Source organism: Micropterus salmoides, unplaced genomic scaffold (assembly GCF_014851395.1).
Source record: "Micropterus salmoides isolate LMB-PRFRI ecotype aquatic unplaced genomic scaffold, ASM1485139v1 Ms_hic_scaffold_8, whole genome shotgun sequence".
Taxonomy (NCBI): domain Eukaryota; kingdom Metazoa; phylum Chordata; class Actinopteri; order Centrarchiformes; family Centrarchidae; genus Micropterus; species Micropterus salmoides.
This window is the reverse complement of record NW_024044570.1, coordinates 11,506,311-11,523,499: the sequence shown is the minus strand read 5'-3', so window position 1 is coordinate 11,523,499 and position 17,189 is coordinate 11,506,311. Positions and strand designations below refer to the sequence as shown.

At 40.4% G+C, this 17,189-nt stretch overlaps 1 protein-coding gene across 4 annotated transcripts in view; it reads left to right on the top strand.

Annotated features, from left to right (window-relative positions):
• mon2 (MON2 homolog, regulator of endosome-to-Golgi trafficking) overlaps positions 1 to 17,189 on the top strand; it is a 39,264-nt gene that overhangs the window by 4,345 nt on the left and 17,730 nt on the right. For all 4 annotated transcript variants that reach the window (XM_038705343.1, XM_038705341.1, XM_038705342.1 and 1 more), the window contains exons 2-16: positions 4,275 to 4,338; positions 5,466 to 5,593; positions 8,268 to 8,399; positions 8,811 to 8,940; positions 9,481 to 9,578; positions 10,003 to 10,128; positions 10,389 to 10,583; positions 10,945 to 11,069; positions 11,936 to 12,075; positions 12,447 to 12,600; positions 13,547 to 13,737; positions 14,113 to 14,194; positions 14,736 to 14,917; positions 15,638 to 15,750; positions 17,059 to 17,163. In XM_038705343.1, the coding sequence (XP_038561271.1) occupies positions 4,275 to 4,338; positions 5,466 to 5,593; positions 8,268 to 8,399; positions 8,811 to 8,940; positions 9,481 to 9,578; positions 10,003 to 10,128; positions 10,389 to 10,583; positions 10,945 to 11,069; positions 11,936 to 12,075; positions 12,447 to 12,600; positions 13,547 to 13,737; positions 14,113 to 14,194; positions 14,736 to 14,917; positions 15,638 to 15,750; positions 17,059 to 17,163 (1,965 nt within the window). The remainder of the gene's footprint in view (positions 1 to 4,274; positions 4,339 to 5,465; positions 5,594 to 8,267; positions 8,400 to 8,810; positions 8,941 to 9,480; positions 9,579 to 10,002; positions 10,129 to 10,388; positions 10,584 to 10,944; positions 11,070 to 11,935; positions 12,076 to 12,446; positions 12,601 to 13,546; positions 13,738 to 14,112; positions 14,195 to 14,735; positions 14,918 to 15,637; positions 15,751 to 17,058; positions 17,164 to 17,189) is intronic.

The following is a 17,189-nucleotide window of genomic DNA, read 5'->3' as shown; positions in this document are numbered from 1 at the left end:
TTGAACAAAACAGTGGGTTATGCTGTAGATTTCAGATTGTGACTGGTGTTTAAGGGAGAGTGGGGTACAGTTTTCCAGAAGTGACGTCATTCAACTTCATTATTCTCTACAATATAACAATATATATTTAACGCTAACCAGTAATAGTTTTAGATTAGAGCTGCTGTCTTTTAGGATGATATATCAGCAACGTGAGTGCAGGTATTGACCAATGCCTATTATCCTAAAATGCCATATATTGGCCTGATTAATGACTGTAGTAATGTAGACACCCGACCAAAAACTCCACAAACTGGTTTTAGGTTGTCAGAAAGTTTGATGAAAGAAATCCTCTATAAGATCACCCGTTAACTGGACAGGGCTATTTCTGCTTAATGTTAACGACGACATCATCAGGCCAGAGGTAATTCCCTCCACATGGTAAGAAAAATACGAGAGAAATTAGGTATACATTTTACAACAGAGAGCTTAACAGCATTTTCTTTGAGGATGTAGGTGGAACAATGTGTTGACATGCAGAAAGAGAGATTTTAGAAGTAGACCAGTATTTAAAAAAAGTTCATTATAGAGATTGATAAAGTTTTGTGCACAAAACCATAATGTTATCTTTTTTTCACATGCAAGGATTTATTGTCACTGGCTTCAAGGTGGAGCACATGGTTCCACCCGAGACTGAACAATGGAAACTCACAGCAATAAGCTTCTAATTTCAGGCATTCATTCTGTTTGACGCACAGATTTTAAAGTAGCGGAAGAAAACATCGTTTTGAGGAGTTGTGCAGTGGTCAGATGAGATTATTCAAGGTAATTTTTCAGGATGAATTTTTGCATCTCATCATGATCAGCCTCAGCAAATCACAGAGACCAGCTTCCTGTTAAATCAGCTCCCAAAAAGCCACTATTATCATTTAACCACATCCTGGGGACCAGATATCTCGATAAATACTTTCCACACCCCTTGAATGTACTCCTTCACTTGACTACTATTTATAAGTTGTCAATGGAAGAAAACATGCTCATATTTGGGCCACAGACTGCAGAATTTCAGGGTGACTCATTTCAGTTGACTAGACTGACAGCTGTAGCACAGTGTGTGCAGTTAGGTTATGTCGTGACAGAGCATCACAGGTTCACAGGTGTGAAGACATCTGAAAACAAGCAGCTACTGAAGCACAACTCATATTGCGATGCAACTAACAATTATTTTCATTATCATTGTTATCATTTAGGAATATACTCAAAATGCCCATCACAAGTTCCCAGAGCGATGTCTTTAACTAACTTGTTTTATCTGGCCAACAGTTCAAAACACAAACATACAGTATATAATTTAAAGTGACAGAAGCAGGTTAACATAGCAGGGATCACAGCTATAACTTAGAACCTAGGCTTTTATTATAAAGCTAATAATATTGTTTCACTTTCCTTAAAAACCTTACCACTGCTCTGGCACTTGTCTTCTACTGTATGTTATGGTCACAGCCTCTGGGAATATCAAAAGTAGCCACATCATGGTTGTAATTATTTGGGACTAAAAAAGGCTCTCCTTATTGCCCTGTAAAGACCTCCGGCTCTGTCTGAGGAACAAAAGAGAGAGGGAGACTAGCATTTTTTTGAAGATTAACTTTTTAAGGAGCTGTATATAGTAATAAGCCAGTTCACAGTGGTTGTATTAACAATCCAACCCTGGTTGGGAACCGGCTGTTCAGCAGGTTATGAGTTGTGGACTTTCACAATGTTGAAACAACAAAGGTGGTATATTATTGGTGGTGTATTATTTAACATATCTCTTTATTATTCATTATTTCTCCCCATCACAGGTATCTAATCCAAAGTCATAAGACGTTTATCATTACATTGTGCTTGATATCGTACACACAGAGAATGTGTTGGTAGAATGGTAATGTTAATGGTAAATGGTCTGTACTTATATAGCATCTTTCTAGTCTTTGCGACCACTCACATCACTTTTACATTCATCCATTCTCACACATTCATACACTGAGATGACCAACTGTACAACAGAGCGGAAATAACATTTATGCACATTCACACCCCGGCTTCAGTGTCTTGCCGAAGGAAACTTTGACATGCAGACTGGAGGAGCCGGGGATCGAACCTCTGACCATCCGGTTAGTGGACGACCCTGAGCCCCAGCCGCCACATGTTTTGTTAGCATTTTTCACCGTGTTAGACTAGAAATTGTCGCTTAGAGGTAGGGCTGGGCAATAAAACAATAACGACAATTATCTCAATATAATTTTCCTCAATAACAATATTATAAAACAAACAACGAACAAATTAGCACATAATATTTCTATAAAATATTTATTTTTTGAGGAAGAGGGACTTAGATTTACTAATCATATTTGTTGAAAAATACTTTTTCGGAATAGTTTTGAATGTTCTACCTTAGATTTGTTAAGTGATCCACTGTTTTCCATCCCAAGTGTCACATTCTGACCTAAAGAAAAGTTTAACCACATAATTAACCATCTGGTTTCTTCAGTTTTCACTCAGGAGCAAAAATCAGCCTTTAAACTTGAAAGAAATAAGGATTTGACATATATCATGATATTATTGATATCGAATTATATGAAATGTTTTGATCGTGAAGTAATTTCCACCACTGCAATATGTTGGGGCTCAACAGCGCGGTATGCGGTATTATCGCATTTTTCATCAATGAAGTAATTTGGTGCCATATAGCAGGGTAAGCGTATCTGTCACCTCACTACACAGCGAGACGCTAACAGCAGCTTTATGGTCTGAGCAAGCTAGCTGCTGCGTACTAGTCAACAACATTGCCAAGGAAACTGTAGTTTGACCGTGTCTTTTTCAGACGTAGCTATATCATTACCTTCAGGGCATGTCTATCAAGTCAATTTATATACTGCAGCAACGCGCGCACGCAAACACGCGCGCCGGTGTGGAGCCAAATGGCTGTCCACAACTAACCACAGCGCTGTAGTAACGTTATAACTAAATTTCCACAGAAAGCAACATGAAAAACAGCTGCAGGCATCCGGGACACTACGCTCCTTAGTGAGATTCAAATGAGGCAATATGCTAACGGCAAGTTAGCTAACCTTTAAAATAAATAGTGAAACAACACAAAACACTTCAGAGTTTGAAGTTTATGTGGCTGCAGAGATTATATGATGATGATGCTTTTAAGAAAGGAGTTGAGAATCCAGTCACAACACATGCATTCTAGGGATGTAGTCAGATCATGAAGTCACTATATGAAAAATGCACCAAGGTAATGTAGGACCACTGGCTCTTTGCTCAGTTGAGAAGCTTGCTGCTGATGTGTGACATGTGATCAAGTGATAATTAGCTGCAACATGCAAGAATAAAATAATACATTAATTAAATGCTACATTTTCCATTTGTGCAAAGAAGTCATATCGACATAAAAAGCATTAAATGCATTAAATGGAAAAAGAATAGCTAAATCTAGCAGACTTCCTTTGTTCACATTGTGCTTCTTTCTTGCCCTGTGTGCGCTTTGCAGATGGTGGTTACCTCTGTATCGGGTTGCCATAAGAAAAATGCTCATTGAGATGATTGATAAAGGAGATAAATAATGCAGTTGTAGTATGTCACTGTGGACTTGCAGTACGGTTGTTGTCTCGAGGTAGAAATTTGCACATTGTATATTTTTTTTGCAGGTTATTTATTTTAATGACGACCAAAAAAGTCAGAAAAGGAGAAGACTATTTGATGAAGGAAGAAAAATTGAGGATAAGTAGAAAGGGTGAGAGGGATTACTGATGTGGAAGAGTGCTAGGGAGAGGAGGAGCACAGGTTGGAGAGAAGGAAAGAAGATCTTGACATGTTTGTTGCTGCTTGCGGCTGTTGTAGAAAGATAAGAACGGCCTCTGTTTTGATAGGTAAATGCTCAATATCTCGGTTTCTCTAACGCAGACACAGACTAACTCACATTTAGTCTTTCTCTGTGATACCCCACCCCCACCCCTGCCCTTTCTCTTACTTGAAATTCCTCCATCCCCCTTTCCGTAGCTTACCAATCCACCCTTGTCAGACACCTCACTGGGGAAATCACTTTCTGTTAGCACATTCTTCTCAAGTTGAATCCCTTCCTTCACAGATTTAAGCAGCCTTCCTGTTTTCCCTCTGTGGCCATCATTACAAGAAGATATGTCTACCACTGGTAGCACAGTGGTGGTGGTGCTGGACCATCAGCACCTTTTGATACATGTTACATCGAATGTTAACCTAAATGTCTGCTCTGTCTTTCTACCCCCTAGGCTGCAGAGTCTGGCATTTTGAAGATTAAGACAATTGCAGCCAGGAATACAGACATACTGGCAGGTGAGTTAGAAAGTGAAAACAGTGGTAGTTAACTCCAACCGATAAATCTATCATGTCGTTGCCACTTTGTCGAAGTGTGCAATTGAATACAAAATTTGTAACTATTTAAACTGAATTGATCATGTTCATGAGAATATTCTTGATAGTATTCCCTTCCTTCTTTTGAGTTGCCTTTAAATTACAGGTGCAAACTTGCAGTTTTAAACACTTTTAACCTTGTTGGTATATTGACACTAATTTCTTTCACATTGTAAATGTTGATAAATGTGCACTGTCCCATATATATGAAAAAACAATCCAAGCAAACAATGTAAAAACAAATTACTGTCATTTTGGTTGCTCACCCAGTGCAAGATAAAGGAGACCTATTCATATATATTAGTGCTCATGCCTCAGCATCATTTGTACATTGCCAAGATTGATTAAGTCTAGCTGATTAGACATCTGCATGGTCTGAATTCACTACAAAGCACTTTCAGTTGTGGCTAGTCTCAACACCTGAGTAGGAAATTGTATCTATGTTGTATTGATAAACAAAGTCTAGCTTTGAGTAGCATTTGCAGAGTTGACACATAGTCGACATGTTCAGAATTCCACTGTCGACTGTAACTGCCCCTCTGTTGACCAGTGGTTCTCAACCTTTTTGCATCAGGGACCCCTAAATTGACCATGGAAATTAGAACACGCACCCCCCGTTTAATAAGAATTTGTCCCGGGTCCGCCATTTATGCTTTTAGATGTTATATTACAGAAACTGACCAAAAGAGTCATACATTCTGTAATTGTGTTACTTGGGACCCCACTTTGAGAACTACTGCTGTAAACTGCACACAGCAACTCACGGCAGACAAGTTCATTTATCTTTGGTTTCAGAATGGATTTGTTTGTCACAGCAGCGTAATGAGGTGTAACAAAAAGACTGAATGGTGAAACCTGTTGTGCAGGTGTAATTTGCTGAATATATTAACATGCTTTAGATTCTTAAGACAGCAAAGGTTGTGATTTATGCAACAGGGTTTTATAATAGATATTCATTTTGAGGGAATTGTAAAATATTTAAATAAAATTTAATGAAAGCATCTTGTACTTAACACACACACACACTCACACACGTCCTTTTCCTGCAGCTCTGAAGGAGAACAGCTCAGAGGTCGTGCAGCCTTTTCTGATGGGTTGTGGCACCAAGGAGCCAAAGATCACCCAGCTGTGTCTGGCTGCCATCCAGAGACTCATGTCCCATGAGGTCGTATCTGAGGTGAGGACCATGAGCAGCATATATTATTGATATTTGCATATACATACAGTACACTGCTTATGTTCTAAGTTGAGATATGTGCACCCAAAAAAATAGAGTTTAGCATATTATAAGACTAATCAAAGAGCGATATGATAAAACAAAACATTGTTATTATACTAATTATTAAAATGCAAAAAACACAGTTTAGGCCTTTCGCAACCTGTTTCATTCTTAATACTAGGGCAATAAAATATTAGAGAAATAAAAAAATGGAAATGTTGTATAGCTCGATCCAAAATACCACCATATAATACCTTATCTAACATAGGTTTTGTTTTGGATGTAGGATCATGACTTCTTTGTGTCAGTTCTGAATCAGAAACCCAGCATCACACAGTAAAAACACCTAGCTGATATTAAGTTGTTCCAGATTTTCCACAAAGTCCCTAAGGCTTCATTTCCTCCATCTGCACTTTTGGTGAGGTGGTTTTAACAAGTGAAATCAATAAGAGGCCACTGCTCTCATCTGGATTCATCACCTTGTGTCACCCTACTTCATAGAATGACACAAAGTGATTATCATATCCATAAGTGCCAAATCAATGCATAAGTCCTTGTGGAGAATGTTTTCCCATGTACTCATTAAAAAACATGTATCTAAAGAGCATGAGCATGGAGAATGTTTTTCCTAGCCATTTTATTTTTGTCTGTTTCAAAAATTTGTTTTGTTTAGGTAATGGATTACAGATTGTCACAATTAATACAAGACTAATGTTGATTCTCACTTGCCAATTCCCCAAGCCATGGATAAATGCATATTGATAAACCTCAGTGTTCCTTAAGATTTTGCACATTCAGTGTACACACGCTTGCAAATGTAAGTTCACCTACAACCTTAAGCACATCCTTTACAGTATCCTAAGGGTAATTCATTCAGATCAATACAGGACTCGATGCAGCTCATCAATACCCAATCAGATAATGTAAATATCAGAATCGTTTTGTCTTTGCACAATCTCGGTATTCGAACACAACATTGGCCCAGAAAAAATATTACGAGGCTTCTCCAGTAGTTTGACATGACCTGTGTGTGCAGTGGTAGCTAAAAAGCCCTGAATGACTAAGTTGAAGAAGGTATCCATCCCAGTATATACTGGTAACTGTAATAATTTCTTTTAACAAAAATGTATTTTTAATATAAGCTTATGTGATGGGTGAAGAGGATGTTTAATAACCAAGCTCTTTCTCTTTTCAGTCCATATAATGCACAGTCAGGCTGCAGATAATTATCATTACTGACATCTGTTAGTTGTTTCTCTCATGAATCGATCGAACTATAAATTTTTAGAAAATTGTTTTAAAAAAGCACCATTCCAATTTCCCAAAGCCCCATGTGACATCTTCACATTGAATGCTTTGTCTGAACAACATTCCAAAACCTTATGATATTCAATTTCCAATTATTTGAAAAAGGAAAAAAGCAGACAATCCTCACATTTGAGAAGCTGGACCCAGCTGTTGCTTTATAAATAACCATGATTATTGAGATTATTTATTTTATGTCAACTGTCAGTTGATTCTGTTGCATGTCTTCACACCTCAAAGATACTTGATATGATTTTTTCATAGTTTTATTGAGGCCTGCTTGAGTGGGTGGAGTTTAAGTGCCTTGTTCAAGGGCAGCTGAGCAAGTGTGTGGCAGATTTTCTCTGCAAATCTAAAGTTTCTCTTGGCCTTTAACATAGCATTTAGTCTGTGTTCTGTTTTTTTTATTACATCTGCCAGAGTTCTTTATCCTTGTCTTGAGAGCAGTTGTTACACTGTTGCTCCCAACAAACATCTAAAACCTCTACAACATTTATATTATTATGCAACACATTCATTGAACTTATGACTTTCTTTTTCTCAGCCAGCAGCACTCCACCTCAGTAACTCTGAACTATAGGGTTTACAATCTACCTGAGGGCCTTACAAGACAAAACTCTATTATTTCATTATTGATTGTTGGTGTAATTGGAGACAACCACGTTAGATATGTTGTCATGTAGGGAGAATGTGGTGATAGAAAGTCTGTGTCTTAGATTACCTGGATGTTCTAGATTTTAGTTGGGAGCAACAGTGTGACAATAGCCACTCAGAGACGAGGATAAAGAACTTTGGCAGAGGGTAGCAAACAAAAAACAGAAACAAAGACTAAATGCTATGTTAAAGGCCAAGAGAAACTACCAAAATGTCAGAGTAGCAGAGGAAATCTGCTACATTCACTGATGTTGAGCTGGCCTTGTGACTCCAGCCAGTAGTACACAAAAGAGCAGCTCAGAGGGGTTGCGTGATGGGTAGTTGTATTTTGGGCAGTTTGACCCCAGAAAGGACACGCAGTGTCACTTACTGTGAGCATCAAGTGACATAATATTAACTGACAGCTAATTTGATATTATTGAACTCCATGATGTTGTGACCCCACCAGCTGGTCCCGCAAGTGTGTGTTTTTGTGAATGTCGTTGATTCAGTGTGGTGTGACCTCAGGCCGAGCTCTCACTTGACTTTTTTCCGTTACAGTCTAGCAACTCTAATACTACCTTCTGAGTTGAACTATAACTGCATTTGTATGTGTACATACTGATGGATGATCAGTAATATGCTATGGTTTGATAAAGATTCATGTAAACTAGTGTTTGTTTGTACCTAACAGGCAGCTGCAGGGAACATCATTAACATGTTGTGGCAGCTGATGGAAAACGGTTTGGAGGAGCTGAAACTTTTACAGACGGTCCTGGTCCTGCTAACCACCAACACAGTCGTACACGATGAAGTACTTTCCAAGGTACAAGAACAACACACTATATCACACAAACTCTGTGTCTCTGTGAGTCATCGTCCATGATCTATTATTAAACTGGGGCTATAATGTTTTATTTTATCCAAAAAATAGATGTGTGGTATCCTTGCTTCAGTTTGTGTAGCATCATAACACAGTGCAAAAGTATATGGACTATCAGACTCATTCTGTTCACACTATTTTTGTTCAATGTTACATGACACCAATAAATTGAATGTTATGACTCTTATTGCGTGAAGTTACCAGATCAATCCTTATAACCTGCATTGGCTGATAACACAGAAAGTGATTTTTATTTTGTCCCTCCTGAAGATGGACCACAGATGCAGTAGTAACTCATTTAGGTTCAGTAGATAAATATGCTGCATAATAATTGTATGTTTTGTCCCTGCCCAGGCCATTGTGCTGTGTTTCCGTCTTCACTTCACAAAGGACAACATCACCAACAACACAGCTGCCGCCACTGTCAGACAGGTCGTCACTGTGGTCTTTGAGAGGATGGTGGCTGAGGATGAGCGTTTCAAAGGTCAGAAGATGTTGGTGCTATTTGAGGAAAATAGGGAATCCATATTATGACTATGGGGTAGAACATTTTTACAGAAACATTTCATTTGATCTCAGACGATTTACTGAAAATTTATGCATCAGTTCATGAGACATTGTGCTCTGACAGACAGGTGTCTACATAGAGAGTACAGAGTAGTATAAAGGTTATATATAGGTTCATGGGAAGATGAGCTAAAAGCTGACGTGCTGTCTTCAGCAACAGAGTAGATAAGAGATAGTTTCCTGTTAGATTGCCATCAGAATCTTATCTTTAAATAACTGTGATTTGTTTTTTTCTAGATAGTTTCAGCCATCCTGTCATCTACTTAATTCATGTGGCAGTGTGTTTTACAATGAGTCCAGGAAGGCAGTCAGTACCAGTAATCGATCAGTCAGCCTATTAATTAGTCATTGGTTATTAATATTGATTAATCAGTAACATCCCTACACTGAACTAACACTTACCTGGTTGATTTTACTGTTGCATAAAAAGCTAAAATATCAATGGTATTTCCCTCAGGCATTGTGGAGCAGCCTCCTCCTGTCCAGGGAAACACTAACAGACGGTCTGTTAGCACCCTGAGGCCCAGCGCAAAAGATGCATATATGCTCTTCCAGGTATGTCCACTAGGGGGCAGCAGCCTTCTACACAGTGTTGTGTCGTTTTCCCAGCCTTCATTTGAAACTGTTGGAACAAGTTGGTTTTAAAACATGGCTCAGGATTTCATCATTTGTGGACTAGCAACAAGAAATTAAAATGTGCCCCTCAACCGGAAATTGCTGATATTTCCAACCAATTAACCTTGTGTTTAAAGTTGAAAATAAGTTAGTACTTGCTTTGATCTCTGCAGTGAATTTAAATTTGAGAGAAGAAGTGATTCAATGGTCCCTTGTCTCAAAGTCTACAATCATTCCTCACCCACGCTGCACTTTTGTTTGGCCATGCTTATCCTTCCAGCATAGCTCAGTGGACTGTACTGTTTCAACCACTGTGATGTGTGTAGGACATTGTTTGAAAGTCATGTTTTGCCCCTCTCTACAGGACTTGTGCCAGCTGGTGAATGCTGATGCCCCCTACTGGCTGGTGGGCATGACAGAGATGACTCGGACGTTTGGCCTGGAGCTGCTGGAGTCTGTTCTTAATGATTTTCCAGGGGTATTCCTGCAGGTACATGCAGCCTTACATGTTATGGCTAATTTGGTGTCCACTTTGCAATTATTTACAGATAGCACAAGTTCAAATACTAGAAAACTTTAACCTTTGCACGATGTATGTCAGTTTTTGTCAGATGTTTCTGTTACTTTTTACACCTCCTCCTGTATATTTTGTTATATTATCAGAGATTATGCAGCTCAGCGCAATGAAACGGATGCTCTTTGACAGTTGTTTATCTTGCTATTTATTACTATGCTCTGTTTCCTACCCAGCACCAGGAGTTCAGCTTCCTGCTGAAGGAACGGGTGTGTCCCCTCGTCATCAAGCTCTTCTCCCCCAACATCAAGTTCCGGCAAGGCAGCAGCAGTGGCGCCTCACCAGCACCTGTGGAGAAACCTTACTTTCCCATCTGCATGAGGCTGCTGCGTGTGGTTTCAGTTCTCATCAAGCACTTCTACAGCTTACTGGTAAGGGACCAGTCTGCAGTGATGGTCGAATGGCCAGAGCTTTTGCCTGGTGGATGATCTATGAGCAAGGGATTTTCTCCTGCACAGAATTGATACACTTTATTGACCTGGTCTGATTAGCATTGGATTAGTTAGTAGAAATTGTGTCTTAGTTCTGCTCAGGGGCTTTCATGAGCTTAGCTGCATCTGAGTAATTCAGCATTGCAGCTGTTTTTTTTTCTAGTGATATTCTCAGTCCTTGAAATGGTAATGTCTCTTTTGGCCAAGATGTGTGCTAAGCCACAGAATAGCTTTATCAAAGCCTGAAGAGAGGCCAGCTAAACATGTCCCAGTCTGATATGTGTGTGTGCTTGTTTTGCAGGTGACTGAGTGTGAGATCTTCTTGTCTCTGCTGGTAAAGTTTCTGGATGGGGAGAAGCCACAGTGGCTGAGAGCAGTGGCTGTAGAATCAGTCCATAGGTTATGTGTGCAGCCACATTTATTACGGTAAGCAATATAAAGCTCTACAGAACTAACCACACATTTTATATATGGCGCTTTTCCATTACCAGTGCTCCATTTTCCATTGCAGATAGTACCCAGAGATAGTACCCCTCAATGTAGCTGGTCGTCATAGCGACGCCACACACAATTGCTGTGACGTAACGTTGAATGCGACACACACACCAGCGATCCACACAGCTTTCTCTTAATTTAGGTTAAAAGTTTCAACATTACTGAGAATATAAAGACAGATAAGTGGTAAAAGAACCTTCCCGCTGGGTTTCCCTCTGCTACTGTTGCTGCAGCGGTCTGTGTGACGGGAGCAGAGTGTTCTGTGAGCGGGCGTTGGTGCAGGCTCCCCCCGCCGCCACTCAAGCACATTTTTGTTCCGCCATCACTTCTCGTAAAACTGTCAATATTAGAAATCTACACAGCTGATTGCTCACCTCAAAACTGGATTTAGTGATGTGAGTAAATGTTAACACATTCCACATCTACATTGAATGAAAAAAGACTGGAGGTGTTTTGCGCTTCACACTGTTTCATTTTGGTAATCAGTCCTTAATGACTCTTGTTAGTTGCCACGTCTGTGTTGTATCTGGTCATTATAGCTAGATGTGTCAGTAATTGCTGATTTATCTACAGAAAAGGTTGAGCTAAGCAGGACAAGAAACCAACAGAACATACTACTGCTGCACATACTCTCCTCTACCACCCAAATAACAGAAGCTATCATTATGTAGTCATCGCTAATTTTAATATTTGTTGAGCAAAGTCTGACAGTTGCCAGCACCCAAATGGCCAGTTTCTTGCAGGTTCTTTCTTACTGACCTCTTATGCCAAATGCCTGTGTTCTTTTCCCTTTTCAGTTCGTTCTGCCAGTCATACGACATGAAGCAACACTCTACTAAGGTATTCAGAGACATCGTCAATGCCCTAGGCTCCTTTATCCAGTCCCTCTTCATCATCCCCAATGCGGGCAACTCGGCTGCCGTCAGTGCACCTGCTGGTCAGTTCTCTGATTTTTAAGAGTAATCAAATCCTCATTTTGAGCTCTTCAAGAATGTATTACATTTTTGAAATTCAACAATTAGGATTCCTGGAGCCTTAGAAAAACCAATGAATTTCCAAGTGTCCATAAAGTTCTGTAGATGTCAAATGTGTAATTCAGATTTAGATGAGAAATTCATTGAGATGCCTTTCAAAAATAAACCCTAAAGAAGTATCCTGATTGAAAGGGGAAAATACGACACACTTGAAGTACAGACACAAGTAGTCATGGGAATGTCAGGGATAATTGGTAGCAAAAATGTGTTTACTTATATTTTTGGAGGTTTTTTGTTTGTCTTATGCTTTATTCCACTCTGCCTTTCTGTCCAGGTGGCTCAGGTTCGGGGGCCCAGGGCGCAGCGCAAGGCGGCCCAGGGACAGGAGGGCTCAGTGGCAACCTGACCACCCAAGCTGCATTTGAATACCGTGGTACCTGGATCCCACTCATGACTGTTAGTGTCCAGGGTAGCGCCAAGGCCACCTAGTAAGTAATGTGACCAGACTGACTTTATATTTCACCTTTCTGATTCCCTTTGTCCTTTTCTTTCATGTGTACACAAATGACATTCCTGTAACACATACGCAGAGAACAAGTGAACAGTTGCAAGTATTACCATCTCCGTGCTGCTAAGTGGCATAAATATAAGCTTCTAGCATCACTATTAAGTTAGCTGTATCCTGCAAGCAGTAATAAACAAAATGGGGATCATAATACGGAAGAGATCAAAGGCTTAACCCTGCTTGAGGAGGAAAAATGCTATTGTCATTAGTCTGGTTTTGTTACAGGAAAGCAAGGTTTAAAATACAGGGAATTACATTACATTAGCCAGAGGCCGTCCTGTAACAAAAAGAGGTGCTGTTTAAATTGCCCTTTCTGATGGTAAAGCAATCTATCTATTTGCTGTAATTAGGATTCTTGCAGGTAATTTTGCAGGATTCCCGAAGCTGACTTTCCTCAGTATGAAGGAGTTTTAGGCACACACCTTTTAGTGGAGTGGAGGAGGAACAACAGCTGATTTTCTAAAACAGACAAATCAGCAGAATCCAGGTAAAAGCTGTGGGCTTGTAATAACTTCAGGTATTAAATCCACTTCTGACAGTTAGTTCAGGCGTGATGCAAAGGGGTAACAGACATGCTTTGAATCTTGACAGAACTGACACAAATTGTTTAAATATTGGTGATGCATATCATCATAAGAAATAAGTCTGAATACTTGTAAATGTAAATTAAGTAAGTCATTATTGAAGAGGAAGGCAGGGTTAAGATGTCAAGATACACTCTTGGGAAAAGAAAATGTGATGGATGGATCTACGCCAATGAACATACAACATTTCAATTTATGGATGGACCATGGGACATTTATGGGCAAAATGCAGTTCACACCAGCACTTCCTACTCAATTGCTCTGTCCCTTTCTTTCATCCTCCAGTCTGGAGATGCTGGACAAGGTCGAGCCCCCTTCCATCCCAGAGGGCTATGCCATGTCTGTGGCCTTCAGTGCCCTGCTGGACCTGGTGCGGGGTATCACCTCTATGATCGAAAGAGAACTGGCCGTGGAGGAGGAGGCAGCTGCAGAGTTCAGGGAGACTCATCCTGATCAGGAGTGGCAGCCACAATCCGGTGAGGATTGCCAGGGGTAGAGGTGTAGGGAGGAAGACAAAGCAGGTTCAGATAATGCAGTGAAGTGTAAATGAAATATAAGTAGATAAGAATGCTTGAAAAAGAACAGTAAACTGAAAAGCATCATCCTATGGAGAAATACTAGATTGTCTGTTTAAACTGTACACTCTGTTTTACTCTTCACTGCATAATTGCTAAATTCATTGTGATTCTGGGTTGTAGCACTTCTATGACTCCTGGTGGCCAGTATTGTGCCTGAATGTCTATTTAAAAAAAATAAGATATAAAAAAATGGAGGCATGTCTAACACTGTATGGATGCTGTCTAAACTAGAGTGAAATGATTCTTGAAAAATTCTATGTGTTTCTGTCTCAGGAGCCCACCTGGTGTGGGAGGAGATGGTCGGGGCCTGCTGGTGCGGTCTACTGGCTGCTCTGTCTCTGCTACTAGACGCCAGGTATATTGACTCTAACTTTTAACCAACTGGTCTGATGCAGTCTGCAGTCATGTCAGATATCTGTAAATCAACCAGGAGAGAATGAATTGTCCCATAGGAAATCACAAAATTATACTGTATACTAATTCATTGATTTGTCATATGTATGTATTTCCTGTAGTGTTTGAAAATGTCAATAGCTGACAGTAGGTAACTTGGACTTTTAAATTTCTAGCAATGCGGCATAGAGTAAATGGTCTTACAGACGGTTTCGTAGTCTTATTCAGTGTTACATAATGACGTATTTTTTACAGCTTGAATGTGAAGTACTGTTCAGATCAAATCACAGATAAAATACAGACAAACATTCTCCAGGATGATAGTAATCTTTCAGTCAGGCTTGATTGGAAGCGGTGTGCCACTTAAGTAGTAACACAGTACATGCAAACACACGACACAGTCAATTGTTGCAGACAGTACAAAGAGTTACTATTAGATGTACTGTACATCAGACTACACTCTTCACTTTTTCTGTTTTTCCTCTCTTGTTCCGTCTCTTCAGCACTGATGAGACGGCCACAGAGAACATCCTAAAGGCAGAGCTGACCATGGCCTCACTGTGTGGTCGTCTGGGCCTGGTGACGCCCCGTGATGCCTTCATTACAGCCATCTGCAAGGCCTCTCTGCCGCCGCACTATGCCCTGACTGTTTTGAGCAGCAATGCCACCAACCTCTCCAGCAAAGGTAAAAATATATAGAAAACACAGGGCAAGCAGCACTTCAGGTTTCCTGCCACCTCTTTTTCTTTGTACAAGTCATCACCCAGATACTTTATTGCCTATACACACACAAATACACCTGAAATACCTGGATAACACTGCAGTCCATTTGGGCTTGAGTTTGGCATGCATGTTTGTATTCTTGCTTTAGTGTTGGCATTGCGATATCCAATACATAACTGTACCGCACACAGCTAAAGGTCCCCCTTTCCAACCCTGAGGCCTCTGGTCACGTCTATTTTTGTTAAAATAATGAGCGCTTCTCATCTCCCATATGGTTAGACATGCATGCTGCTAAACTGAGCTTAACTGTTGGCACTCTGCCTGTCCCTATTGCCCTACTCTTATTGCATTAATCCATAACTTTTCACTGTGGCTTCTAATTAGGAACACCAAGCAGAATGTGTCTGGGGAATGTAGAAACACACACACACACACAGCTGCTCTCAAACTAACCACTCAGACATTCATTATTTGCATATTAGCTTGTAGAGATAAAGCTGGCAAATTGGGTCTCCACTTTCGTTGAATGTTTGCCTTGGAGTTAATTAAGAAAGCTTTTCTTGCATGTCGTAACCTTGTTATGAAACCTGTTTGTGTGTATTACTGACTCTTATTGAAAGACTTGACTTCTGCATGTGTGGGTGTGTTTTCACATGTGTTTGTCTGTGCGTATTCTCCACAGCCTACTCGATCCAAGGCCAGAGTGTACAGATTATCAGCCCCTCCAGTGAATCTCATCAGCAGGTGGTGGCTGTGGGCCAGCCACTCACCGCCCAGCCTCAAGGCACTGTGGTGGTAAGGACACACAGGGACACAATTATAAAGAGGCTATGGTTACACTTTTAATTTAATTTCATTCATGTAGCAGATTTCCCAAAACAAAAGCCTACACACATTTTAGAATCAAGAATCAAGACAAATTATGAATACAACTGTTTTCCAGAAATGCTTTAGTTGCTGTAAAAATTAAGCAAAATCGTTGCTGTGGAGGATAAATGCCCTGAAAACTCTAAAAGTGAGCTGGAAGACAAACCTTCAAATTCGAAATGGTTTTATTTTTCTATTTGAGAGTTTCAGTATCAAAGATATAACCCAAAGAATCACTGAAACGTGCAGTTGACAAGCAATTACCACCTCCTGATGTTGCTGAAGTTTCCCTGAGTAGGTTTCAACATTACTCAGAATGTAAAGACAGATAAGCGGTATAAAAACCTTCCCGCTGGGTTTTCCTCTGCTGCTGTTGCTGCAGCGGTCTATGTGACGGTGGGAGCAGAGGGCTCTGTGAGCCTCGGGAGCTCCTCCTGTGGGTTGCCGCAGGCTTTCCCCGCTGCCAGTTTCGGAGCTCCTCAACTCCGAAGACTTTCAAGCACATTTTTTTTTACGCCATCACTTTTCGTAAAACTGTCAATATTCAAAATCTACACAGTTGATTTCTCACCTCAAAACTTCTCAGAAGTGGATTTAGTGATGAAATTACATATGAAAACTGTAAAATATAAAACTTTCTGCTGCTGGCCTCTGTCTGGCGCGAGCAATGATGATGCAGTGAATAGTGACGATTCTCTCTGACCAATCAGTAGTCTGCCGTGTTTTCAGGTCACATTTTAGTATCGCCTCAGCTCGCTTGGAACTTCGACGGAGGTGGTACGAAAAAAAACGTACCTGGAAGCAGGTAAACGTACAACTTTTCCGCAATGGAAAACCAAATCGAGCTGGTACAGTGCAGTGGAAAAGGGGCTAATATGTCTAATATGCACAACACCCCCTTTATAATAATGCCCACATATAAACAGACATGCTTTCTCTCTCCTAGCACCCTCCAGGTACGGAACAACTACTGCCTGTGCATCTACATTTCCTTCAAGGGATATAATATTTCAGTGACCTTTGACCCTAACTTGAAGTCATTATGCTGCAATAAGAATTCCTCCCACTGTAATAATATTGTTAACATTTTTTTTTTCTGGTCTTAGCTGTTACACTACTATATGTGCATGTATCACCCCTTTTTCTACCATTTCACACAATGTGATTTGCTCTGAAAAGGTGTATTAGCTAAATGCCTGATGATGTGCATCCTATAACTGTCTGTCCATCTGTCAGCTGACTGCCAAGAACATTCAGTGTATGCGAACCCTGCTGAACCTGGCCCACTGCCATGGGGCCGTGCTGGGCACCTCCTGGCAGCTGGTACTGGCTACACTGCAGGTACTACTACCACCTGGTACCACATA